Source organism: Lissotriton vulgaris, chromosome 7 (genome assembly GCF_964263255.1).
Source record: "Lissotriton vulgaris chromosome 7, aLisVul1.2, whole genome shotgun sequence".
NCBI lineage: Eukaryota > Metazoa > Chordata > Amphibia > Caudata > Salamandridae > Lissotriton > Lissotriton vulgaris.
Window position 1 is genome coordinate 1,028,832,569 of NC_141695.1, and position 27,339 is coordinate 1,028,859,907.

General features: G+C 46.6%; 1 protein-coding gene across 1 annotated transcript in view; it reads right to left on the minus strand.

Annotated features, from left to right (window-relative positions):
* UBE2D2 (ubiquitin conjugating enzyme E2 D2) overlaps positions 1 to 27,339 on the minus strand; it is a 274,893-nt gene that overhangs the window by 152,024 nt on the left and 95,530 nt on the right. Inside the window, exon 2 of the mRNA XM_086931459.1 lies at positions 1,280 to 1,343. Coding sequence (XP_086787585.1) covers positions 1,280 to 1,343 — 64 coding nt within the window. The remainder of the gene's footprint in view (positions 1 to 1,279; positions 1,344 to 27,339) is intronic.

The following is a 27,339-nucleotide window of genomic DNA, read 5'->3' on the forward strand; positions in this document are numbered from 1 at the left end:
AGACACTCGTCTGGAGACTCTAAACAAACACTCCTAGACTTCCCATTCAGAGAAACAGGTGCGGAAATTGATCATTACTATACAGAGAATTAGGGTGGACAGCCACGGACCATCTAACTGTGTGGGACGTGTTCAAGGTTATCCTTTGCAATCACTGTTTGGGACGTGTTCAAGGTTATCCTTTGCAAACACGGTTTAAAAACCACACATGGTCACATCAGTACTGGCATGGCATATTCCACTCTCAGAAAACAAAATGACAGAACACATTACAACCCGGAAGCAACACTAAGGAGGCACAGAATTCTACTAAACTTTGGAAAGACAAACCCTCTGAGCTAAATGCTAAGTTGCCAAGAACAGTGACAGGACTAAGCTGAAACACAAACACTTTCAGCTAGCTTGTACTCTGTATATAATTTATACAGGGATAACACAAGATAAGATATATATCGTTCTACATATGACAGGACTCCTTAGGTGATTAGTTTGATTTTAGTTTTTTTAATGTGCAAAAATGAATAGCCTAAAAGTTCTACAATGTTTGGAAATGTAACTATCATCCGTCCAAAGGGTCCAGTATGCCTAATGTTTACATTTACATGTACAAAGACTTAATGAGAATACCCAATGACCTGTATCTATATATATGTTTATTTCTCATGGGCATATATGTATGACAAGCATTGAAAATGCAATAGGTCTCGCCTTTGAATAAGTTAAAGCCATTTGCTTTGCTAATGGTATTGTAAAGCAAATGGCTTTAACTTAAGAGGCGAGACCTATTGCATTTTCAATGCTTTTTTAATCATATGTTCGCAGAGTAATATCTGAACTCTCCTTAACCTATACCATAATCGGCTAAATTAACTTTCGGCGCTTTCTATCATTTAGCACTAAGAAAAACAAGTTCGAGAAATATGCCAACAATCTCTTTATTCACCATGCCACTCTATGTCACTGTCTCATCCTCCAAGTCTTTGATTTATTTTTTCAGCGGGAGGGAATATACAAAGGTTCAATCTGATATAGCGTAAGATATCATCAGACTTACTAGAAACTGAGAACAAACGTTCATCAGCACATTCTCATGTCAAGAAAAGTTATATATAGAGGATTCAAACTAGAAGAATGCTACTAGTACAGCATTACACATCAAGCAAAAATAAAAACAAATCAGCTGGACTGAGCACTGGCAGAGACTCAGGAGGGCCTATATTTCAATGCAACACATAACAAAACCTATTGGGGCATTAAGAAAAAAATAATGAAAACTTACTGTCGTCCCCTACTGGTCCAGCAGAACACTGAGCTGGAGGATCACGTGCCAGATCGTTCAATTCCTGAAGTAGAAAAGAGAAAGCATTTTTCTTTAGATACATAATCGGCAAAAAAGCGCCATTTAATTTTTGTATTTTTTTTTTAATACTTCTCGATATTGTGGTCAGCAAGAAATGAGATCTCCATGAAAGTTAACACCACAAAATAGCTTCTTATTTGTGGGCTCTCAGACAATTTTTTCAAACCATGCTATTCAGAACACAAATTAGAATTAATTACAAGCATAAATAAGTATTTGCAATGCAATAGGTCTCGCATTTGCGAGAATTCGAGCCGTTGGCATTGTAAATGACAATGCCTTTTATTTACATGTTGGTTTTTAAAACAAATAAAATGCATTGCCATTTACAATGCCAATAGCTTAAACTCTTGCAAATGCGAGACCTAAAGCATTGCAATCACTGAAGAGCAGCAGGTTAAATATGCTCTTGCATGCAAATCTGGCAATGGTTTGTTTCTTCACAGGAGGGATACGTTCATTTAGCTTTGCAAGGAGTAACTCAACGCAGATATGCACAACAATGAGCATACATTCTAAACACATCGGGCTGCATCAAGGACAGGGAGAGCAGCATACGTTGCAATCACGCAATTTGGCAATGCCCTGTACACTCCCCAACCTTCATCCTTTCCACAGCTTGTGTTCAGGTGGCTTAGGTATGGGTGAATCATAATATTAATAAATTTGCCAGGATTCAAGTGAAAACGAAAAGGAATTGAACCCTATACTATTTGAAAGTAGCAACGAGATGGAGATCACAGGAACCCCACGTGAAATAGTGCTGTGCTTAATCCCAGCCCTTTCAACGACCAAAGAAAATTGCCGCAACTTCTTGATGTTAGGGCTGGTGCTGGCTAAAAGGCGGATCGCCATTAAAATGAAGGAACGCCCACCCACCTAGATATGCCGAATGGTTGCGGCATGTGTCCGAGTCGGCAGTGGCCGAAGAGGTTCGAATGAAACATGTGAGGCAGGATGAACCATTGGAAGACGACCTGGCAGCGTGGAGGCGGATGCTTTTAGACCTGCAATGAGTTGGGGATGGAGGGACACAACAGTGACGTATAAAAAAAAAAAATTTAACCAATGGACATAGGCAACGTGACCCTGAGTAGAATAAGTACCGGTATCCCATGCCCCAAAGAGGCACCGAGACTACGTACCCGAAAATAGATAATCCAGTATCATATTTGTGCAGCACTGAAGAGATCTGCGACATAGGCCACGTGCTTTATATTAAGACATTGAGTGTTTAACTACATCACCACAGCAGCAGCCAGGGAGAGAGGGGGTGTTGGGGAATGCTATTTCAAATATGTAAGGAGACCATTCTGTGTTTCTGTACATATCCTACTCTGACAATAATGGTTGTGTAATATACTGTATTGAGAAAGCAAAAAAAAAAACAGGAAATAAAGTTTAACCATGTGTGACAAATTATACTTCGGAAAGCTACAAATTGTGACAGTATTACTACATTTTTTTGTCCTTTTTACACGTTAACGCTGTTTGGGAAAATGTTTTACCTGATTAGTACCAGTTTAACACCGAAATGCAGTTAATATGTAACGGAAAGGTGAATAGTCAACCCTTATAACTGCAACATGTCGCCACGTTTTTAGCAGATTTGATCCGTTTTAGGTAGAAATATATATTTAAAACCTGCAAATAATGTAGGATAAAATGGATTACGAGCAAATCCATAATTATGTAGAAAATGCCACTGCATCACATAATGCCATGGGCCATGCTTTTAGGCTGCAGGAATGCCCGATTCAGAATGGGGACATGTACAATGCACTAACACTTCAGTCTTTCACAAAAGATAAAGGAAACGGTCAGGAGAACGTTGTACTAATAAAATGCTTAAGATCCCAAGTGTGCAGATAAAATGTGTTCCTCTGTCGTTTTCAAGTGATCTTAGCATTGCATTAGAATGTGAATACTCTGAACACTAAAAAGTGAAATGAAAAAAAAAAAGATATTCACTTAAATCCAGGAATGTCAAATGTATTTAACGTATCTGTCCAAGTTCTTGGTATAGTGCGTTAAGACCCACACAAAGGCTGATAAGAGCTTTTTGCATTAATGTACCATAAATTAGCAGGGTTTGATTTTAAACATTAAGCATAGATAATGTCTATTTTTTGCCCCATTCATCAAGAAGCAGATCAATACTGCACTGCGCCTAAAGCTACTGGACAATTATGGGAAACGCTTTACTAATCTTGTCCGTGGTAGTCAATGAGCAACGTATCTGAAGATAAACAAAACTGTAGACATCGATTAACTCGTTTGCATCATGTGTTCTGTGAAGGACCTGTGTTTCAAAATAAGTCAGGGTGTGAACACATGACATTTTTCCGAACAGAATCAACCCTTTAATGAATCTATGGGAAGTTGAAAGATTTCCCACTGTGCACGACAACAAGCAGGTAAACTAAACGAGGGACGATTTACCCAAAGCAACTGACTTCAACATGTCTTTTCATCCTCGTGTCCTCAAAGACTTTATTTTGACACCAACGTTGCTCAAGGATCTCAACCGCATAACCAGCTGCAAGCAGGCGTTCATTTTGCTATGGCACGTCTTCAAATAAGCACTGGCAACGCCAACAGGTTTTACCTGTGGAAGTTATTGCCAATGTTTTTAGCTAAACTGCACAGCATCCGAAAGCTATGTAGTAGGGCTAAAGAACTAAAAAAAAAGGTTTTTGGTGTGACCGTTCGCATCATATCATGCATAAGACTAAATGACCTCAGAGTGTCTATATTTATTTAGACGTTTTACAAAGCGGGCGCACGTATCTTCGGGGGATACTTTGCAGATTTGGAAAGGGAAATTAAGCAGGGAAAGGGACATCAGGTTTCTGAGTAGCCACAGGAGGTTGTCCATACGGTCGGTGGAATCCTCGTCAGCCTCGCGATTGCCAAGAAGAAAGGAAGGTCCACAAGGTTGATTATGTTAACTTCATCATAAATAGGGAAATGAGCAGCAAACATCGCGTGAATTTCCTTCCAGTAAGCAGTTCACAGATCGCTTCTGTGCGTAAATTGTAATTTTGGGACGGCATTAGACTTTCTAACAGATAGATTTTCCATGATACCATATAAGCAACTTTCGTAAACAAATACACACAAATATCACTCACAGAAAAGCGAAATTATGAAAAAATATTTGGACATAACGCTCACAGACGAGGGAAGTACGTAGAGAAAAAGTAGCACCATTGTATTGCGTTAAGTCAGCCTCTGTGCACAGGCTCATTCATCACCGGTTGCAAAATCAGTTTAAACTTTAAAAGTTCACAGGCACATCTCTCTTCTACTCTTCCCCGACTGTCAAGAGCACATCTTTGGATGCCCAAGCCCCGAGGGGCTCCATCCTCTCTATGCACAACTGACGCTCCGTATGCAGACAAGTCATTTCATAGGTGTGTTCATAAGCCAAACTATTTTAAGAATAGTAAATTCACATCAATGCTCTTGCTATACAAAAGTCCTCATCAATACCCTGGACACTGGCACCTCACCGACTGTCTATATGCAAGGCCCTACTGCACTCAGAGGACCACAGAACCTCCATACCTGCCATGCTGTGCTGCTGCACGGTGACCCCGCACCAGGGGAGGGGCTGAGGGTGACGGTGCCCGGCCTCCTCCTCTTTCTGCAGCTCATCCTCGGGCCTAGGATGAGCGCAGACCGGGGGGCGCAGGGGTGCAAGGATGCAGCAGGCACTCCCGTACCCGCTTCCTCTGGGTGACTCCTTTCCGGGCTGTCTCTCGAACGAGTCCCTTTAAAGGTGCCTGAAAAAGATAGCAGGCAGTCTCATCTTTTGCTTTCCAAAGCTCTTTCCTTGCCGTCTCTTAGGACGCCCCACCTAGATGTCCTACCTTCTGCCACCCAGTAGCAGCAGCACCTCCACCACCACCACAACTTTCCAAATGCCGCCCGCTCGCTCCACGGACGTCACCGCAGGGCGGGGGACACAGGGTGGAGGTCACGCACAAGATAAGATCTTGCATTTGTCCGGCCTCCGTTTCGCTCGCGTTGACTAGGAATAAGCATTAGCCGCACGCGCACTTCGTGTTTAAAGTTTTTTTTCTTCTTTTTTTAAACAAGCCGTAAGGGTGTGGGTGTGTGTCTGTTGGGGGGAGGGGGGGGGGAGGGGAGTGTGTTGGGGGGAGAATGTGTGGGGGGTGGGAGAAAGTGTGTGGGGGAGGTGGTTGGGGGGGGGGGGGGGGGAGTGTGTGTGCGGGGGGGGGGGAGTGTGTGTGGTGGGGGGAGTGTGTGTGGTGGGGGGAGTGTGTGTGGTGGGGGGAGGGGAGTGTGTGTGCGGGGCTGTTTGACAGGCCTCGTGGTAGGCCCGACCCCTCCCCGCATGGCGGGTCTCGGATCACTGCTACCCCTGTTCCCCGGACAAGAACCACCCCTGCAGCCGCCGGGTCAACCCCCAGCTCTTCCCCGACGGGACCCCGGCTCATAACCACCACATTCTCGGCTGGCCCGGGTTCCTTCCTGAACCACCGTCCCCGGCCCAGCCGCCATCTTGGACCCGCCACGACCAGGCCTCGTGGCCACGGGTCGACCTCAACCTCAGGCCCAGCCAAGCCCCGACATCGAGGCACCACCGTCCACCCAGGGGGTAAAGAGACCACTTGGCGAGTCAATGGAAGAAGGAGTGTCGATGGCTCCCCTCTGCCAGGTTTCGATCACCCCCAGCCTCCCTGGGCGCTGGCTCCACCCCCCTGCTGGGTGTCTGGACTCCCTCATCCCGGACCCCCCCGACCTCCAAGTGCGAGAGTCCGGACATCAAAGGGCGCCAGACCTATAACTGGGGTAGCTCCAGAGCAGGAAGGCAGTTGTATCCTGGAGTCGAGAGACACCGAGACAAACTCATCCTTGGAGGCCTGCTGGCGCTGCCGCGGCTCATCTTCGTGAACCATCTTCGAAAGCCTGCTGGCGCTGCTGCGGCTCATCCTCGTGAACCATCTTCGTAGGTCTGCTGGCGCTGCGGCGGCCCATCCTCGTGAACCATCTTCATAGGCCTGCTGGCGATGCCACGGCCCCTACTTGCGAACCCTCCAGCTCGAGGATTGAAAGCTATACACCAGCTACCCCCTGTACCGGACCGGTACTGAGACTGTCCCGCTACCCCCTTTCCCAAGAGACTAGAATTGAAGGGATCATCGTATCCTGGGCCTGCTGTTTCGTCAAGTTTAACCTGCTTAAGAATACAGATAAAAGGTACAGAACCTATCTTTGTGTGGCGTCCTTCTGTGTGGGGTAGTTGCTCGTCCGTACGATTGAAGGCGAGGGCCTCGCCAGGAGGCCTCTCCCCCTTGCTCGGCCGACCCTCCGGGTTCCCGTCTAACAGGGGCAGAATGAGTGTGTGTGGAGTGTGTGTGTGTGTGTGTGGGGGGGGGGGGGGGGGGGGAGTGTGGGGGGGGGGGGGAGTGTGTGTGTGTGGGGGGGGGGGGAAGTGTGTGTGTGTGTGTGTGGGGAGGGCGGGGAGTGTGTGTGTGTGTGGGGAGGGGGGGGGGGAGTGTGTGTGTGTGGGGGGGGAGTGTGTGTGTGTGTGTGGGGAGGGGGGGAGTGTGTGTGTGTGTGGGGGGGGGAGTGTGGGGGGGGTGGAGTGTGGGGGGGGGAGTGTGTGGGGGTGTGTGTGTGGGGGGGTGTGTGTGGGGGGGGTGTGTGGGGTGTGTGTGTGTGGGGGGGGTGGGGGGGTGTGGGGGGGTGTGTGGGGTGTGTGTGTGTGGGGTGTGTGTGTGGGGTGTGTGTGTGTGGGGGGGGTGTGTGTGGGGGGGGGTGTGTGTGTGGGGGGTGTGTGTGGGGGGTGTGTGTGTGTGGGGGTGTGTGTGGCGGGGGTGTGTGGGGGGGGGGGTGTGGCGGGGGGTGTGTGGGGGGGTGTGTGGGGGTGTTTGTGGGGGTGTGTGTGTGTGTGTGTGGGGGGGGGGTGTGTGGGGAGTTTGTTTGCAGAGGGTGTGTGTTTGCGGGGGGAGTGTGTGAGTGTGTGTGTGTGGGGGGTGTGTGTGTGTGTGTGGGGGGTGTGTGTGTGTGTGTGGGGTGTGTGTGTGGGGGGGAGTGTGTGTGTGTGTGTGTGTGTGGGGGGGGAGTGTGTGTGTGGGGGGAGTGTGTGTGTGTGTGGGGGGAGTGGGGGGGAGTGTGTGTGGGGGAGTGCGGAGCTTGCCGGCAACGATGGCGGACGCTTGAAGTGAGAGCTCCGTGCCGTGACTCCTAACTATCCTGAATTAATTCTTATATAGCTGAGCCCCGTGGAAAGCGACACTATCTCCCTACCCCCGGGGGGGAGCCTGACTGCAGCTGAGAAAGCGCAGGGAGAATCTGAGCCTCCGCGGCTGAGAACGAACCTGGTCAGGCATCGCGGCGGACTAGGCCGCTAAGCCGGGCACCTGCCTAGAACTCACCCCGGAGTGCGTCACTCGACGTGTGGCCAAGGTAACGGCCTAAGACGCGGATGGCTCGAACCCCACGATTGGACCGAGCATTGGGAGCGAGACACAGCAGCGGCTGCGGACCCTGCCCCCCCCAAACAGGTGTGGTGGGGAATACGGACGATAGCTTGCCCCTGATGTGCTGAATCAACTATTGGGGAGAGACGACCGGTAACGGCGTGGCGCCATTACACTTGGGGGATGCTGCACCGAGGGCACTGTCTACCTGGCGCGACCCAAAGGGCGGACAAATAGTGAACTCCACACAGTCCAGCAGTGCGACTCTTGGCCTTCGCGGCGCAGGAGAGAGTGGTGTTACACCTGAATCCCGGATGAGGCCTGGTGCGGCCAGGGCGAGCCGGCGCTAGTCCCGCACGTGGCGGAGAGCCCGGCTGTGGGTTGTACTCGCTCGGGCCTGATCCTGACAGTTGGGGAAGCTGATATGAATTAAGCTGAGCCACAACGGAGGGCAACCCTTGAGCGGTGGACGATTGAGAGAATCGCAGTGCCCGATCAGAGCTGGCCAAAGCAACTGGAAAGTCCACGGTGAAAACCCACTTGGCGATAACTGACAGGGACAATATGGGCAAAGGAGATAAGACGCAGTCCAAGCTGGCTTTTGAACAGCGCAGAGCGCGGCCTCCGGAAATACAGGAATCCTCGCCTACGCAGCAGAGCAAAGGCCCGGAGAGCTCGTTTTACGCGGACATCAAGGAGCTCCTAGTCACCATGGAGAAGAGCCTTCAGGACAGCATGACCGCAATAGGTACGAAAATAGACGCTCTTACTTATCGTATGGACCGAATGTCGGAGAGAGTGGACAAACACGCGGAGAGACTGGATATGTCCGAAAGGCGCCTGACTGAGGTGGAAGAGGCCCAAATGGACCTGGATAAAGATCGCAAACAGATGGGGAAGCTTCTCCAGGTCATACAGGATAAATCGGAAGATTTGGAGGCTCGCTCTCGGCGATCAAATATTCGAATTACGGGCATGGCGGAAACGACGCAAGTGGAGAAAATGGAACTGTTCGTGGAAAAACTGCTAATCACGCTGCTGGGTGACGGTCTTTTCGGCCATGTTTATAGTGGAAAGGGCGCATCGCTCGCTGCCCCCCCCCCCAAGACCAATTATCGCAAAACTCCTGAACTACAGGGACACTGCTCTGCGACTGGCCAGAGAAAAAGGGAAACTGCAATACAAGGGGTCATTGATCTCATTGTACCCGGACTTCACGGCAAGGGTGCAAGAGGAACGCAGTCACTTTGCCCCATACAAGCAGCAGATTCGCGATCTAGGGTTGGACTAAGCCATGTTGTACCCAGCAAAGCTGCGCATAAATCAACAGGGGCATTCTCATTTCTTCACCGACCCTAAGGAACTGCAGAAAGCATTGAAAACGTGGTAGAAGGACTGAAGGAATAGTCCTAGGGGCCAGGACGGAGAACAAGACCTTGCTAGCGGCTTGGAAGACCAGGAGTAGACCGCTAGAGCTGCAGGCTCGCTGGCACTTCTTCATTGACTCCTGCATTTCAGGGGGAGTGAGCCCTTGAGAAAAGGCAGTATGATGATGGATTGAGACCCCTTGGCATGCTGAGATTCGTCCGGGGCCTACTACCCGCAAGACTGCCGGGGCGGCGACCTCGCGGAGCCCTGGTGAGATCATTACAAGTTACACTGTTGTTGGCTCTACTGTATATCTATTCTGATCTGGTTGACATCTGTGTCTGCTTGGAACTTAAGGCCACGAGCGGCCATACTTCAGTGAACCGGTGGAGGGTGAGGGGGGAGGGAAGCAGCTGCATAGACGTTGTTGGGTTTCCGGTGGGAGGTGGCGCGCGAGAGCTAAGACACTGAAGGAGTGACTGGGCCAAGAGGCTCTCAATGCCGAGATGGACTAAGTAAATGCACCCTGAACTGATCTCGGCAACCTCTGCCCTAGTGCTGTTCGCACAACTGGACCCCACTTGGGATTCTTTGGGACATGGGGAAGGGAGGAGGGGGGACTTTTCTATCATGCTAGGCCATGTTGGGGTTGGTCTACTGTGGGTGGGGGGAGGGGGATTCATGGGACAAGGGGAAAGTTACTGTTTTGATGTTTTTTCACGATGTACCTTGCCTCAGGGGGCACAAAGTGCTTGCTATGACCGATTGCATGTTCGCGACACAGCCTACCTCGCACACCTGACTTCATTCTCAGAATTCACGACACGCCCTCATGGCTGATGTAATTAGTGCACGGACGGACGAACGGCCCTTCTCGCTAAATGCCCTCACATGGAATGTCAGGGGGCTGAACGATTACAGAAAACTCATAAAGGTGCTAAGCTACCTTAGACGCCACAATATTGATATAGCACTCTTGCAGGAAACGCACTTACCACTCACGAGTAGAATGCTGCACACCAGAGGCCTAGCAGGGCGTATCGCATCAGCTGGATTCACCACACATGCGAGGGGAGTCATCACATGGGTAAACCCAAAATACAGACTTGGGTGCGGACACTGAGGGTATGTATGTTATAGCGTCCTGTAAGGGGCTGGGGATGGATCTGCTAGTTATCAATACTTATGGCCCCAACTACGACTCCCCTGAATTCTTTGACACACTGGCCAGTGAGATAGCTAGACACGGCAACCCACACGTACTATGGGGTGGGGACTTTAATTTAACGCTTAACCCGGACATAGATAAATCGGGGCCCCCCCCCCGAAGACCCTCGACAGACGCACAATCGCTCACAGCAAAGGTAATAATATTAGACATGGTAGACGTGTGGAGGAGTAGAAACGTTGGGCGGGACGGCTTCACACACTATTCCGCATTTCACGAGATACACACAAGAATAGACTACTGGTTTGCCACTGCGGGGATCAATCGTTCTGTCAAGCAGTGCAAGGTGCTTCCGCGCACACTCTCGGACCACTCCCCTGTACTGATAGCCTTGGAAACCCCTGCGAAAGGGTACACTCCATTCACATGGCGCTTCCCGCCTTACTCCCTCCTAGACCCGATTTTCCGTGGGGAGCTAGCGGAGGCGATTGATGTGTTCTTTGAGAAGAATGTGGGATCAGTAGAGGACTTCCAAACGACCTGGGAAGCGTTTAAGGTCTATATTCGGGGCATAGCAATGTCTAAGCACTCTAGTGTCCTGAAGGCTACAAGGACCAAACTGGCTGAGCTGGAGCAACAGCTGCAGGCACTTGAGGAACAAAGACGATCTAGTCCAGACGACACAGTAGAGGGGGAGATTAAGCGCCTTCTGGTGGAATACCAGGAGGCCGCAGATAGGGAGGCCCAGCACCTCGGCAAGTATGCCACGGGCCGTACATACGGCGAGGGGGAGCGGCCAGGCTCAGTTTTGGCTAATATTATCAAGGGCCGAAGGGGAAAGGCGCTAATTTCAGAACTGAGAAACGCAGACGGAGATAGAGTGACGGACGAGACTGAAATTGCCGCGGTCTTCAGAGACTACTATTCGAAGCTGTACTCTTTCAAGAGTGGTGACACGTCGGCTGAAATACTAGACTATCTAGAAAACAAAGCTTCCGTTCCTCCTAAATTCCGAAAGGGAATTCCTCATGTGCCCTAAACAGTTAGACGAAATCAGAGACGCATGGCCACTATGAGATCAGGCAGCGCGCCAGGTATAGATGGACTCAGTCGACTTTTATAACACTTTTCAAGAACAACTACTGCCGCACGTGCATACACTTCTGGAAGACATCAGTGTCCAGGGATGCATGCCTACCTAGCACTATGAGGGAGACAATGATTGTCACTATTCTAAAACCAGGTAAGCCACATGACGACTGTGGTTCGTACTGCCCACTATCGTTGCTAAATGTTGACACCAAATTGTACGCTAAAGTCCTGGCAACTAGGCTGGCGTTGCTGGCCCCTGACTTAGTGGCCCCAGAACAAGCGGGATTCATACCATCCAGAAACCTGACGTACAATATGAGGACAGTGTTAGGAACCATCCAACATGTCAAGCAGGATGTACCGGCGGTGGCGCTTTTCCTTGATATGGAGAAGGCGTTCAACTCCGTAGAATGGTCGTTCCTTTTTCAGGTGCTACGACGTATGGGAGTTGGCGAACCCTTCATCCAAATGGTGGACGCACTTTATGACAGACCTTCGGCAAGGGTGCGTGTGGGCAACGCGATCTCCCACCCCCTTTACATAGGCAGGGGTACCCGTCAGGGATGCCCATTATTCCCCTTGCTGTACGCACTGGCAGCTGAGCCTCTGGCTTGTGCGCTGAGAGAGAATCACAGCCACGAAGGTATACGCTTCCCAACGTATAAAATAGTTGCGTCCATGTAGGAGGATGATACGCTATTATACGCACATGACCCTGCTACCACACTTCCACACTTCTGAGAGGTGGTTCGTTTTGGAGCGCTCTCAGGACTCAAGGTTAACTGGGCAAAATCGGTGATGCTACCCCTGACTCCGGTGACCAAACGAGTGGAGACAGAGTTCCCTGTCCAGTGGACCGAAGACACGATCAGGTACCTGGGGATTCAGTTCCACACAGATCCGGACCTGCTCATCAGCCAGAACTACGGGAGAGCGGTCAGTAGGCTGGAGGACAATGTAGAGATCTGGAGTAAACTGCCTCTTACATTAATGGGCCGTATAGCCATTATGAAGATGGTAGTACTACGGAGATTCTTGTTCTTTTTTAACGCTCTGCCAATAGTGCTCTCCAAGGCTTTCTTCCAACGCTTGACGAGCCTGATGATAAAATTGGGGTGGGCGGGGAAACAGCCGAGAGTCAAATGGACAACGCTCACCCTGCCGTACAGCATGCGGGGCTTGGCAACGCCGGACCTTGAATTGTACTACAGGGCGGCCCAGGGATCCCACCTCCATACCTGGGTTCATGGCGACAGACAGATTCCGCATGTCCAGATGCCTGGACTTACATCAGTTCGCTTTGACATGAGCCTTCAGGTATTGTTGCTAGACTGAGATGAAACACAGCGGGGGAGCAATGGGTAATACAGAGGGTGAAAAGCTAGAAAATGCACACGAGAAATGCAACAGGCAATGCTGGGGATTAAACTGATTATTGAGCAACTATTATTTGGTAAACGCCGCTGGACCCCCGGGTTGTCGGCCGACGGGATGTGTAACATAAGATCTAGATTTGCCTGATATGCTTGTGATGCGGCCGGCCCGGAGATGTTGTAGGCCTGAAGCTGTGTCAATTGAGTTTGCGCAATAAAATAAATAAATAAATAAAAATGTCTGCAGTGGCAGTGCACTTCAGCGGGACCTAGTTTTATCCAGCATGCAAACAAGTCTCAATAGGATTGCATAGCTCAAGAGTTCTTCTCGTTGATACCTTTAGTCCCTTTTATCAGCACCAACAAACTAAGACCGTTTGACTTTATTCCTTGTTACTCTCATCAATGATTGCTCTGGTGCCATTTGCCGAAGAATATTTTTCACCCAAAACACTCCTGAAAAAGTTTTAATTTTTCGCTCGGGTCTGTATGATTTCTGCCTCAGCACTGAACTAAATGGCGTAGCGGGCGCCACGGCTCCAGTACTCTGATGGAATTTGGTCCCTCAGCCACCTGTCGGGTTGTGAAAAACAACCATAATTGAGGTAAAGAGGGGCCCTCATAACCATGTGCCAATTCTGCACCATTGCCAGCCACGCCCCTTGTCTGGAATTCTGATAGGCCCAATTCAAGGCCACATCCTGCGCAATTAATTATTCCCTTGTTGCCAAGTCACGCCATTTGCATCAGGGGTAGCACAAAATGATGGGACAGGCCCCCCTCCCACCCCAAATCCTTGTGTGCTATTTGCCCCCCTCCTCCCCGCCCCAAATTTTGCTCGTTATGGTTACCTCACAGATAGTTTGGACTACTGACGTTTCCAATTTGCAAATCTTCATCAGAACTTTAAGATGGCCAGGAATTGTAGCCCTGAAAGCTAGAGCGGACACCTTGAGGTGGACAACCTACACTTTCTAACATAGTTTTGTCTGGATTTCCATGCTGTCAGAAGTCCTGCATAAAAAAAAAGCAATCCTCTCCATTCTTGATAGCCAAAGAAAACTATCTTGGAGTCTTAAACTACTAGCTTGATGTTTACGTATCGGCTGGCACTGTTGCCATCTGCAAAGACTTCAATCAGCAGCCTGCCCACCCTACAGTTCATGCTCTCTCAAATGGCAGCACCACACCCATCACAATGAAGACTTACCTCATAACTGGTCCCAAAGAGTCCATTTTCATCCTTCCATTCATTCAAGGCTTGGTACGCTTTTGCTTTAAGAATTTGGCTGCAGTTTTCTGTGCCCCGAGAAGCATTGCATGCAGTCATAAGCAGAAAGAATGACACCCTCCCATACCTCAACTGAGGCCAAGAAATTTCAATGACTTCCCCATATACCAGCATCCTACCTCTTGAGCCAATGTTACTTTTGGAGGGAGGCATCTTTATCTCCAGTGCCAGTTACTAGCCACATTTGACCAAAGATTCATGAATCCTCTTAGTGGTGAGGAATGACTATGCTATCACTGTCTTTCCAGGCTGCCTCTACATCCTTAAGAAATTCTTGGAATGCTAAACCGTCATAGAGGCTCCTACTTATAGGAGCAGTCAAGAAGCATGTCCTGAACCTAGAAAGGGACTGGCTTGTAAAGAGGAAAAAAAGATCAGCGCAGTCCTCTAAAAAGTTACAAATTTTCAATTGTGGCTCGCTGCTGAATTCTGTGTAGAATAGCTGGATATTCTCGGTGGACTTTAGGATTGCCTTTTGCGGCAGTCATCCTGGAGTAACACAGGAAGTACCCAGTTTTTCTTGGTAAGAATTCAGCACTGCCACTACAGGACACTGTCCTTCGGAGCCCATGCTGTCCCTCGAATCTTCACTGAGATCTTAGTACTGGGACATCCTGCTTGTGACAGCTGACTGTCCCACTTTGTCTTTACAATGAGGTGGTGTCAAAGGCAGATACAGAGCCTGGGCTAACTCATGCTTGGTACTCCATTTAGCTTGGGTGCTCATAAAAATACTCCAAATCATCTTCTTTTCCTTCCAAAATTATCCATAATGGAGTGGTGATTCTGGCTGCTAGCTTGGCAAAAGCTGTTCCTCCATTCAAGAGGATAACGGTGATCTCCACTTCCTCACCAGTGTGACATGATACACAATGGGGACTTTCAGGAGCTATAATCCTGCTGGGGGAGGGGGACCAGTCAGATGCATTTCTGCATGTAAACATGTTGCAGCTGAAAGCAGTCTTCTTAGCATTAATGGCGCTCCTGCCATTCTTGAGGTCGAAGAAGGTGATTGGCCACTCATGTAGCACAACCGTCTTTGTTATCAGGATGCACCCACTCCCCTCAGACCTGCATGCTGGCATTGGCTTTTAGAGCATGAAAGCTATGACCTACCATGTGCCTGCTAGTTTAAGTGCTTATTGGATGCTTAATGTGTTTTTTTTTTGCCTCGCATGGATGAGTCGGGTTTCCTGTGAAAGATTGGAAAATCTACCTCATGATCACATCAAGCAAGGGAAGTCTTACACAAAAGTCAAAAAGATTGTCAACAGGCATCCGATGACTTTATACAATTGTTTACTCTGGTAATGCAGTCTTTAGACCCTTAGGATCGAACTTGGTTGTCTTTAGGCTTACAAAATTTTTTTGAACATGTGGCCTCCTGCCACCTAGAAACTAAGACTATTTGTGAAAACTGCTGTTTGGATGGAAAGGTTTCCTGCATGGTAAATGGGCACGTGCTCCTGAGTTCCAGACTGAATGTGAAACTGGTATTATGCCTTTTTGGTTCGGGCCTGGAGTCAAGGTAATCTAGTGGGTGTGCAGAGGCTTAGATTGCTACTGGTAATGAAAGGTCTAAAACCTGTTCGGTGACCAGGATGTGCACACAGTGTGCCCTCACAGTGGGCATGGGACTGTCCATACCTGGGGTTGTTATGTATCATTTTAGGACCCTATTGTAAGTTTCCCGATTCATGCCCTTATATAGGTATAAATCACCATATCCTTATATAGGCACAGAAATCAACCATATTTAGGCATAGCTCATGCAGTCCAAATATGGCAGGGCTACTTCCACTAGGTCCGAAAATCCACAACAATTTCTTGGAAAACTCAGCTTCAGCAGCCAGGGACTTGCCATTGCTTGAATATTGATTTGTCCAAGAACTCATGGAGTTCTCAAAGAACTGAGACTCTTTGATGACGTTATGTCCAAACATACATCAAAGTCGGCACCTACAAGGTATAAATATGCCCACACTCGCCCAAGCAAACACACGGTGGTTTGGAGCAGTTCGACTATCTACTTGCCCGACACACCCTGCTATAGCAAGTGCCGAAGGAAGCGGACCCTCCAGCAGACGCACTGAGAGAGACGCTGTCTTTTCTCCTGCCGAGAGATCCAGCTCCAGTGTTTCCAAGCTACCCTTGCGGGTTGTTGGGAAATCGAATCCTGAGACTCACATGAAACACAACTCAATTCTCCAAAAAGAAGGTAGCAAGTATTAAAATCAGACATGCTGAGGATCTTGAGGACACAACTCAAGAACGGGGAGTGGGCCCAGACAATGCTGGACAGCGCAGCAGAGGTCACCATAGCTCGCAGCATCCTGAAAGATCTGGAGACAGTGGATCTGAATGAATACATTCAGCTAGAAACTGCCGACACCAGGGTTAGTGTACCCCATTAATTATATGAATTAACACTCCGAATAGAGGGAGATATAACTAGGAAGATAAAAGCACTCTTTTGGGAAAAATTATCTAGAGGTTTTGACATCCTTCAAGCTGAAAAATACTGGCTACCTGAATTTGTCAGGGAGTGCCCACATGGCGAAGAGATCATTATGCCAGCCTTCTCTAATCAGATTCTTATGAATAAAAAAAATACACCTATGCCAGAAAATGGTCTGTAGCCCAGGCTCCAGCATTATATAAAAATCATGTGGGATGGGATGAGGATTCTCCTCACCATAAAATCCAATTGAAAAATCAACATACTGCTCAAAGGCAGTATCCAGTAAAGCAGGAAGCTAAAAAACAAGTCAGGGAGATCTTAGACCACCTTGAATACTAATGGGTGATTGAGACATGCACCTCATCAATGAACAATCCTTTGTTTCCAGTCTCCAAACCAGGCGAAACATATCGTCTAGTTTTGGATTACAGACATTTAACCCCTTCTGTGCTGCGCGAATTTCCCCCCGGTGCTGAACGTTCCATTGGGCCTATGGAACCATGACGGAACGGTTCCGTCATAAGCACAGGCCACCTTATGCTCATGACGGAACCGTTCCGTCATGAGCATGGAAGGGGTTAAACTCTTGTTGCAAAACATTTGCAGTACAAAATTCACAAAGTGCAGCACTGATGAATAATATAGTTCGGGAGAAATATAAAACTACTTTAGACATTTCAAACGGTTTCTTCTGTCAAAACATTGCACCAGAAAGCAGGTACTAGACCACTTTCTCAATAATGGGGACAAAACTACACTTCTGTCGTCTCCCCCAGGGATTCAAGAACAGTCCTGGATTATTTTCAGCCAGAGTAACAGAGTTACTACAAACATGAGATGATGAGGCATTACCTTATGTTGATGACATTATCTTACAGATGATGATTTGGACAGGCACTTGAACAGGGTGAACACCATAATACTTGGGTTCGCCTCAGAAGGGTATAAATTCAACTTTAAACAAGCATTGGAAATGCAATAGGTCTCGCATCATTAGAGTTAGTGCTTTTAGAATGGTTTATGGGTTTTTTTTGTAAATCTTTAGCATTTTTGTTTCCTGTAGCCAATGCTAAAGAATTACAAATAAAATAAGTTCTCTGGCACTTGAAGTACTTCTCTGTGTCTATTTCATTTCTACTGTTGGCGATTAAATTTGGGAATACCACTCGGGTTACTTTTATAAACAACATATTTACAGCCTTCCGTGGCTGATCTGGTCTACACAATACCGGATTCTACTGAAAAACGCAAAATAATCAGTATACGATCTCAATATTTATAGTTACAACACAAAATAAATAAAGCAAAATGTGGTGCATGATCCAGTTGAAAAACGAACATCTTGAAGTAGTCAAATTTTAACTGTTTGCAACTGACAGTATTCTGAAAATAAGTATTTAGTTTGGAATTCTAAAAATAAGGAGTTCTTAAAAGCGCTGAATGACGACCACATCGGCAATTCTAAACGAATGAAATATGCAACTTACCAGCTGGATATCTGAATGACGGAAAGGCACCACGATACGTGAGTGCGAAGCTTTCAGTCTACTACCGCTGGGGTTGGTCATGGGGGAGAGGGCGCAAAGACTATACATTCGCCGCGTGTACAGTCCATTTATAATTAAGTGGTACTCTCGGGTTATAATTTAACGCATTGTTGCAAAGGGAACCTATGGGATGCGAGTCTGAAACACAGGCAAAACAAACACGCCAATTTCATTTAAGAAAATGTAAACGTGGGCTCAAAAATTAAGCAAACTATTTGTAGTTGCCTCTGTCCGAATTGGCATAAAAGGTCCCACACACTGTGACTCCTTGGGACCTTGTGAATCTCACAGTCTACCAGTAGCCACAATATGATCCACAACCCCGCATCCACTTTAGGCAGACCATGTGTGTAGCGATTAGAAAACTTTCAAATGCAAATGATCCACGTATAGAGAACTACGAGGAGTTACCCGTTCAACGTGCCAAACGCTTGGTATCATCATCCAAAACTCGCCCCTCCAACTGAGCAGCTATAAAATAACAAGCTTCTGTGTTCTGCGACACGGCGGGCAGGGGAGGGGGTGGAGCGGGGAGAGGTGCGACACGGCAGGCAGGGGAGGAGAGTAGGAGGAGGAGGGGGGAGGAGAGTAGGAGGAGGAGGGGGGAGGAGAGTAGGAGGAGGAGGGGGGAGGAGAGTAGGGGAGGCACGGCCTAGCGGCCGTGCACCCAAGAAGTGAGGGGGCGGAGCTTTAAGTGGTACTCTCGGGTTATAATTTAACACATTGTTGCAAAGGGAACCTATGGGATGCGAGTCTGAAACACAGGCAAAACAAACTGCCAATTTCATTTAAGAAAATGTAAACGTGGGCTCAAAAACTAAGCAAACTATTTGTAGTTGCCTCTGTCCGAATTGGCATAAAAGGTCCCACACACTGTGACTCCTTGGGACCTTGTGAATCTCACAGTCTACCAGTAGGCACAATATGATCCACAACCCCGCATCCACTTTAGGCAGACCATGTGTGTAGCGATTAGAAAACTTTCAAATGCAAATGATCCACGTATAGAGAACTACGAGGAGTTACCTGTTCAACGTGCCAAACGCTTAGTATCATCATCCAAAACTCGCCCCTCCAACTGAGCAGCTATAAAACAACTAGCTTCTGTGTTCTGCGACACGGCGGGCGGGGGCGGAGCGGGGAGAGGTGCGACACGGCAGGCAGGGGAGGAGAGTAGGAGGAGGAGGGGGGAGGAGAGTAGGGGAGGCTGTGAGAGAGAGTGGGCAAGGCAGGCGGCTGGGGGCATGTGTACGCGCTTTTAAGCTCAATGCGCATGCGCATTGAGCTTAAATTTCACGGGCACTGCAAGGAATCGCCACGATTCCTTGCAAGTTGGTAAAGAGTGTTTAAGCCCCCATAGTCTTGCAAGCTCGATGCGCATGCGCATCGACAGGCGAGACCTACAAATTAAGAATTGCCCACCTCAACGTCCTATTCGAAGGATACGAACTTTCGAGTGAAGGCAAAAGCCTGGCAGCAAACTTTTTAGAAAAATGTGCGCTGCTCCAAACTCCAAAAACGCTGAAAAACTTAGTCAATTCTAGGATTCCTAAACTTCGGAAGAACTTACATTCTGAAATACGCAGAAAGGGTTAAACCTCTCTACGAACTAATCAAATCTGATTTCAAGCCAACTAATTGAACTCAAAAACATACAGAAATTTTGCGTTCAGTACAGACAGACATGTTGGCAACAACACACTTAAAAACGCGCAACAATGTACGCAACCTTGTTATCCGAATCATCCCAGGGAGATGCGGATTCACATACCTAACCTTTAACGAAGGTGAAAAGGTACCAATAGCTTACAAATCACACTTGTACACACAAGCTGAAATGAAATTCACTCCAACAGAAAAAATTCTGACAGCGGCTCAAACTGCTGTAGCAAAGGAGAGAGCCCTAGCACAGGGCAATCACATTAAAGTCGTTACACCTGTACCTGCCTTAGAGGCTGTGATGAAGGCAAGCAATCCAAATGCAAAAGCTCTACATCAGAGATTGATACAATGGGTTAATTCTCTTATTGCAACAGACGTTGAATACGTTTTTGAACCCTTACTTGAAGACACAACAATTTCTCCAATACGAACAAGAATGTCCTCTGCCTACTGAAATTCTACCTCTAGAACATTATGGCTGTATAATATATACAGGCGGATCAGCACAGCCTGCGATTGGGGGCAAACAAGCTTACAGTGCTGCGTACGCGATTGTTAAAGGTCGCTGGCGTGATGGTAAATTTAGACCTATGGTAACAAAAACTCAATCACTAGGAGACTGTACAGCTCAGCGAGCTGAACTCCAAGGATTCAAGATGGCGCTGGAAAATACTGATCGCGAATTCCCCACACTCAGTGTGCGATTCATATAACTGTGTTCGGAATTACAATGAATATCTGCAGACATGGGTTCAAAATGGTTTCAAAAACACAAAAGGTGGCACAATCAAGCATAAAATGCTTTGGGAACAGGTAGTTCTTTTAGAGAAAGTACTGCAAAAGACTCACGTGATTCATACACCGAGTCATCAGCGTGATGGCGTTCACGTTGCAGGGAATTCATTGGCTGATGGAGCCACGAAGGCAACTGTGCAAACTGCTTCCGTAGCTACAATCAATCGTTCGAAAACAACAATAGACGGTGAAACCATGCTCGCTGTCAATGCCACGAGCAAAGGCAGCGGAGCCGCGTTACCTCTAAATTATCCACTAGAGTATACATACATAAATAAATGATGCAAACTCTGTACCTTTTGCTCGAATCCCTGGAGTGGGGGATAGTGTAATTCCAAACAGGAGAGGTGCTCTCATTTTTGAAGCACATATGGAAGAGGGTCTGATACATCAAGGGATCTCTAAATCTCTATTAGAATTAGAAGAGATGTACTGGTCGCCAGGGATGAAAGCTCACATATACTAATTCGGAATTAATTGCAATGACTGTTACAAATACCACAGCTTTGAACAGCACCAGATTCCCGACTACAGCGTAGCCAGCCCAGTACAGACACCACTGTTAGAACGCATAAGGCTATCTACATGCGGACGTCCGAATGGACTGATGCAGTCACACAAATATTAAGACGAGATTCATTTGGATGTGGCCTCAGCGCTCAACTAACGCCCGAACCGTTATAAAAGATTTGCGAGTCTTTAGCGGCACATATGCAATCTGCACGCTACATTCTGACCAGGGTCCACGGTTTAGGTCTAGGGCTTACAAGGAGGCCATGGCCAGCTTGGGCGTTGCATTGTGATTTTAGAGTCCATTCCATCCTGAGGGAAATTTGGTTGTCGAGAGAAAAAACTGTGACAAAGCAAATCTAGAACAGCTAGGTTATTAGGTTAGGGTGATGGGTGGGTCAAACATCTAATAAATGTCCAACAGTCTTAATAACCTGCCAAGAAATTCTCTGGGTGGAATCACTCCATATGAAATACTTTGGTATTAGAATGTTAGTTTTAGACCTCGATCGTCACACTTCAGTGGTGGAACAAAAACCCTTTAATATCAAAGATCATTTGGCTGTTTTACAGGACTTAAATGAAACAAGAAGTCTAAGCAATACCAGCAAAAAGCCAACGACCACCGAAGAAAAACCACCTGTCCCAGCAAGACCAGTCTGGATTCCAAAGATTGGGGATCTGGTCAGGGAGAAAATAGCGGACAAGAAGGAATTTGGGTCTTCTTACAGAAAACCAGTACCTGTACTAGCAATCCACAGATCAAGAACAGTACCACTGCTGCCCCTTGCTGGAAAAAAGGAGAACCGGTCTGTGTCAATTGACCTGGTAAAACCACACCATGTGGATTATAATAAGTAGTAGGCCCAGTCAGACCCTCCAGCATTTCGCAATTTGCAAAATAATCGCGAAATCAGCAGAGGAACGAGATTCCCGCGATATTTACCCTTTTGGCCGCAAAAAACATCTCCGGCAGACAGCAAAAGAAATGATAACATCTTATTGGCTGTACGCGCATACGTCACTACGTGGCTTCTACACTAATACTTGCCTGCTTCTTACTGCGGCCGGCTTTAGGGAATACGCGGAAAATACAGTCTTGTCAGTGGGCCCTTCTGAAGCTATTTTTATTAAAACCACATTGCGGCCTTTAACTAATCCGGTCATCTGACCTGCAGAAAATTAATCTGACAGTTATAGTCAATGCTTGCAAACAGAATCCTGTTCTATCCGTCATAGGTCACCAGCTCCCGTTCTAGATTACAGACTTCTAAAGAGCATCGGGGAGTCGTTTATTAGAGCGAAATTAACGCGGACACTAGTCATCAGCTGGTAAATATTTTGGCAGCTGCGCTTTTTCACGTGCACAAAAACTTATATTTCAAGTCGAACCAAATAAATCAGTAGAGCCAAAAAAGACCAATGCTAAGTAGTTAATCTTCAAACACAAACTGCTATGTGGTGCTATTCACCATATTTTGCCATTACCTAATTTTGCTTCCCTAGCTCATTAGGATGACCATTTGTCAGAAAACCATAAGAAAATCTACCTAATTAGGCCTAATTGCAGTAGTGTCAAGAACACAAGCCAACCTTTATGATTTGTAGTTTTATATTCATATTTGTATAAGGAAGCCTTTTGTGTCTGGCCATATTGGCATGATTTAGTTGTGTTCAAGCTTCCTGCAGTTTGCAGGATTAGCTGCGGCCGTTCGCATTACCTCGACAGCATATTTACTGTATGCACATACATTTTCCTTTCTACACCACAGGAAACCACTTAAATAATTTTATTTCAAAATTAAAAAGGAACAAGGGTCAAAACAACGTTTCCATTCACAAGGCTAGGGACAGTCTGCCATACTGGCCTGTGGCAGCTTGCTGGTTCCATGTTTGGCAGTTCATAAGTTCGTTTGATGTGACTTCTCAAACCTGCTAATAAATGCCCTTGTATATTCATGCCCCTATCAAAGACTATGTAACAAAAGGTGGATATTATCCATGCATTTAAAAATTCATTGGCATCTTGCAAGCTAGATTACTAGGATATCAATAACAAAACATTTTTTTCCTGTTTTGTTTGAATTTCATTGACGGTCTTTTTGGGTTTTGGCTAGAAACTCGCTAGAGAACCATCGTTGTCTGCTCACCCGACAAGACCCGACAAGGAGTGGAGACAAGAGCTGGCCACGCGCGCAGCATTGTCTATGCAAAGGCGGATTCAGTCGCGCGCGTGAGCTTGTAACGTAGGCAGCTCACGGGCGCGACTCAATCCCAAGGCGCGCGTCGGAATGTCGGGCAGGCACAGAGCTCACAGGCGCAGGGGTTCACAGGGAGGACAGAGGGCCTTCAGATATAGCTGCTCTGACGTCAGCACAGCTCTCCAAGGAGGGAGGCAGGTCGCCCAGGAATAACTCGCCTAGTAAAAGGCCAGGGATTAGATGAACAGACTAGTAAATAATTGTATCCTTTTACTTATGAGCTAATTTATTTGTGATAACCGATTTATCAATCTGCACTGCATACATATTTTTATCAACTAGGTATACTGCTTTTTATTCTCTTTATCTGCCAGTGATATCATTCAAAATCAGGAAGTGGCTTGCAGTGGCTGTGTAAATGAAGGCTTGCAGACTGTCTTTGTTTCTTTGTCAGGAGCCCGAGTTTAAAGGCAAAACAAATTCCACAGCAGCTTAATTGCTTTCCTCCTAATCTTTGCAAAAGAGTAAAACGCAAAACCTCAGAGTTAATATTTGTACAGCTGCTGTTATGTGCTCCAGTTTTAACAACTAGAGAGAATTTTAAATTGGCACGGGGCGGCCGCAGTTATTCACACAGCTCTGATGATGCGGCACGGGGCTGACGCGGTTATTCACACAGCTCTAATGATGCACCTCAGGCACGGGACTGACGCAGTTTTTCACACAGCTCTGATGATGCACCTCGAGCACGGGGCAGACGCAGTTATTCACACAGCTCTGATGATGCACCTCGGGCACGGGGCGGACGCAGTTATTCACACAGCTCTGATGATGCACCTCGGGCACGGGGCTGACGCAGTTATTCACACAGCTCTGATGCACCTCGGGCGCGGGGCTGACGCAGTTATTCACACAGCTCTGATGATGCACCTCGGGCACGGGGCTGACACAGTTATTCACACAGCTCTGATGATGCACCTCGGGCACCGGGCTGACGCAGTTATTCACACAGCTCTGATGATGCAACTCGGGCACGGAGCTTACGCAGTTATTCACACAGCTCTGATGATGCACCTCGGGCACGGGGCTGACACAGTTATTCACACAGCTCTGATAATGCACCTCAGGCAGGTGCTCACAGCTGTTATTATTCACACAACTGATGATGCACCTCAGGCACAGGGACGACGCAGTTATTATTCAATAATTGATAAGTAGCAGAAACACACACTAGTGTAACTGTCACCTTGGGCACTGGTGTTTGGCTGACCAAAACATTCAGCTCCTTCAAAATAATATAGTCTTGTGTTGTTGATTGTAAATATTAAATTTTATTTCATTGAATTATTGAATCTTTTCTTGTTCACATTGGTGTTATTCAAATTTCATCCCAGGAAAATGATACATATCCAATGCATTTCGGTGGATAACCACCTTCATCAGGGATCCATCTACGGATAACAAACATTACATTTTGAGCATACTGCTGTACATGATTGTCAGTCTTATATAAACAATTCTACACAATTCTAACACTTCATACAATCACCCGGCGTTTTACTATGCCACTTCACTATCTATCACACTGAGTAACCAAGCCTAAAAATACTTATACATTTCATGGTCAAAAAAAAAAAAAAACCGATTTTCCCAGTGTTAGTTATTCCAACTCACTCTGGTAATCTGTGCTCTACGCTACCCACGTTTCGTTGTACCCGATATCAGATGTATCACTCACTACTAACGCGCTCCTTACGCTCAAGTTATACATGCCCGTAGGGTCGGCAATATAGTTAACTAAGTGCGCCGTTCCACTCACCAATTACAAGCTTCTAAACAACCCGTATCGGGTTTTCGTTACTAATTACCCAAGCGTTCTAACGGCTTATCTTTGATATTTACCTGCTTGATCTTCGCTCGCGTCTCTACGAAACGGCTACGGGTTTGCGTTACTAGCATTTCCGGGTAGTAAATAGAGTGGGCATCTCCTGCGCATGCGTGTGACGTCAGAGCGTTACACGCTGAACTTGTTTCTTAAAGAGATATTCTAGCTGTGAACCTTTATTAACTCGCGTATTATAAACATAATCTGAACTAGGGAAGTCAATGTATAAGACTGTAGGGAGGAGCGATGTCTAACTATGCCGCTCTAGCGAAAGTGTATAAACCAATTGCTGCTGCATGGTCTGACCATGGGTCTGAACGCCTAAAAGGCTGTTAGAATCTAGTATTGCAGTTAAAAAACATAAATGATTAACCACTAATAGTCCTTACAAGTAACACTGAAACTCAATCCTTTCATTTAACCCGTTGGGTTTCAAACTGTTCAAATGGAAAATCCAATGGTTTTCCCTCTTAAGTAAATTATTCTTGTTGGTCAGACCTTCTCTTTTGTTGACCTGTTCCAGGATGCAGGCTTTCAGTTGGCCTATATGATGTTTTTCTTCCTGAAAATGGGTAGCCACAGTGGATTTTTGTGAAACTGTTCGTATGTTGCTCTTGTGCTCGTTCAACCTTATTTTGAATTTCCTTTCTGTGTGACCCACATATATCCGCCCACAAGGGCACTTCAACATGTATACTATGTTAGCGGAGTCGCAAGTTCCGTTGACTTTGAGGTAGATGTTATGCCCTTCATAGGGTGGGTGATGACGCTGCCCTTCATCATATTATTACAATTATTAGAATTTAAACACGGAACTGTTCCTCGGTAATTGGTGGTTTCACCAGGTTCAGATGGTGTTTTCAAAAAGTCAGATACATTTTTCACACTGGTATATGAGAACATAGGTTCATTGGAGAATATTCCTTTGAAATCCGGCTCAATCCTCATCATAAGCCAATGTCTCTTAATGATAAGCTTTGTATTGTTGACTTACAGTAGAATATTTATTCACACGTTATCAGTGGTTGTTCAATGCGTGTTTTATTTGACAGAAGGTCTTCTCGGGTTTTTAATGTAGTTCTGTGTATGGCTTGTTGCGTTACAGTGTCCGGATAGCCTCTATCCAAAAATCTTTTATTCATTATGTTCAGTTGCTGTTTCAATTGCTCTTCCTCGGGACCACTCTTTTCACCCTAAGAAATTGGGAATATGGTAAATGTTGTTTTAGTGCTGGGGGATGAGGACTATCAAATCTCAGTAAGTTATTCCTGTCTGTTTCCTTCCGGTAGAGGTTCGTGGTAAACTGGCCTTTCATTTGTGCGATTTCTACCTCTAAATATTGAATTGTTTATGCATTAATGTTCCAAGTGAACTTTATTCTGTCATCTTTAGCATCCAGTTTAATTAGTTGGTGTTGTAAGCTCTGATGACTGTCCTTCCAGACTACAAATATGTCGTCTATGAAACGTACATATAGGTTAATGTGCTACGTCCAAGTAGGGTCTTTGTACACGTGTTCCTCTTCGAATGCTGCCATGTAGAGATTAGCATATGCCAGTGCGGCACAGTTGCCCATTGAAGTTCCCCTCTTCTGGATAAACCATATTTTTTCGTACTGAAAGTAGCTGTGCATCAAGGTGAATTGCATTAGTTCCATTAAAAACACTAGTAAATCCAAAGGATAATCGCTTTGTACCAATGCTCTTTCAACTGCTTCTAAACCTTGTTGATGTGGAATAGACGTATATAAGGCTTTGACGTCTACAGTTGCCATGATTAATTCACCCTCATATTTCATTGTTTTCAGTTTCACCAAAAAATCCGTGGTATCCTTTATGTAGGATTGAGTGTTTAGTATCAGAGGTTGTAGGTATTTGTCAAGAAACTTCCCGATGGGTTCGTGCAGACTATTTTTGGTGGACACTATAGGACGACATGGTGTTTTTATCAGATCCTTATGGACTTTAGGAGCCATGTATAGTACTGGGCTTTTGGGATCATCTTGTGTTAAAACATTTTTGGTGCGTTCATTGATAGTTCCATTTTCAAGTGCCTGGCTTAAGATGACTTGTAATGTTCTTTTTATGTCTTCAGTGGGATCAAAATTGATTTCCATGTACGTATTTTCATCCGACAGATGTTCCTCTACCACCTCCTGATAGTACGTTCTG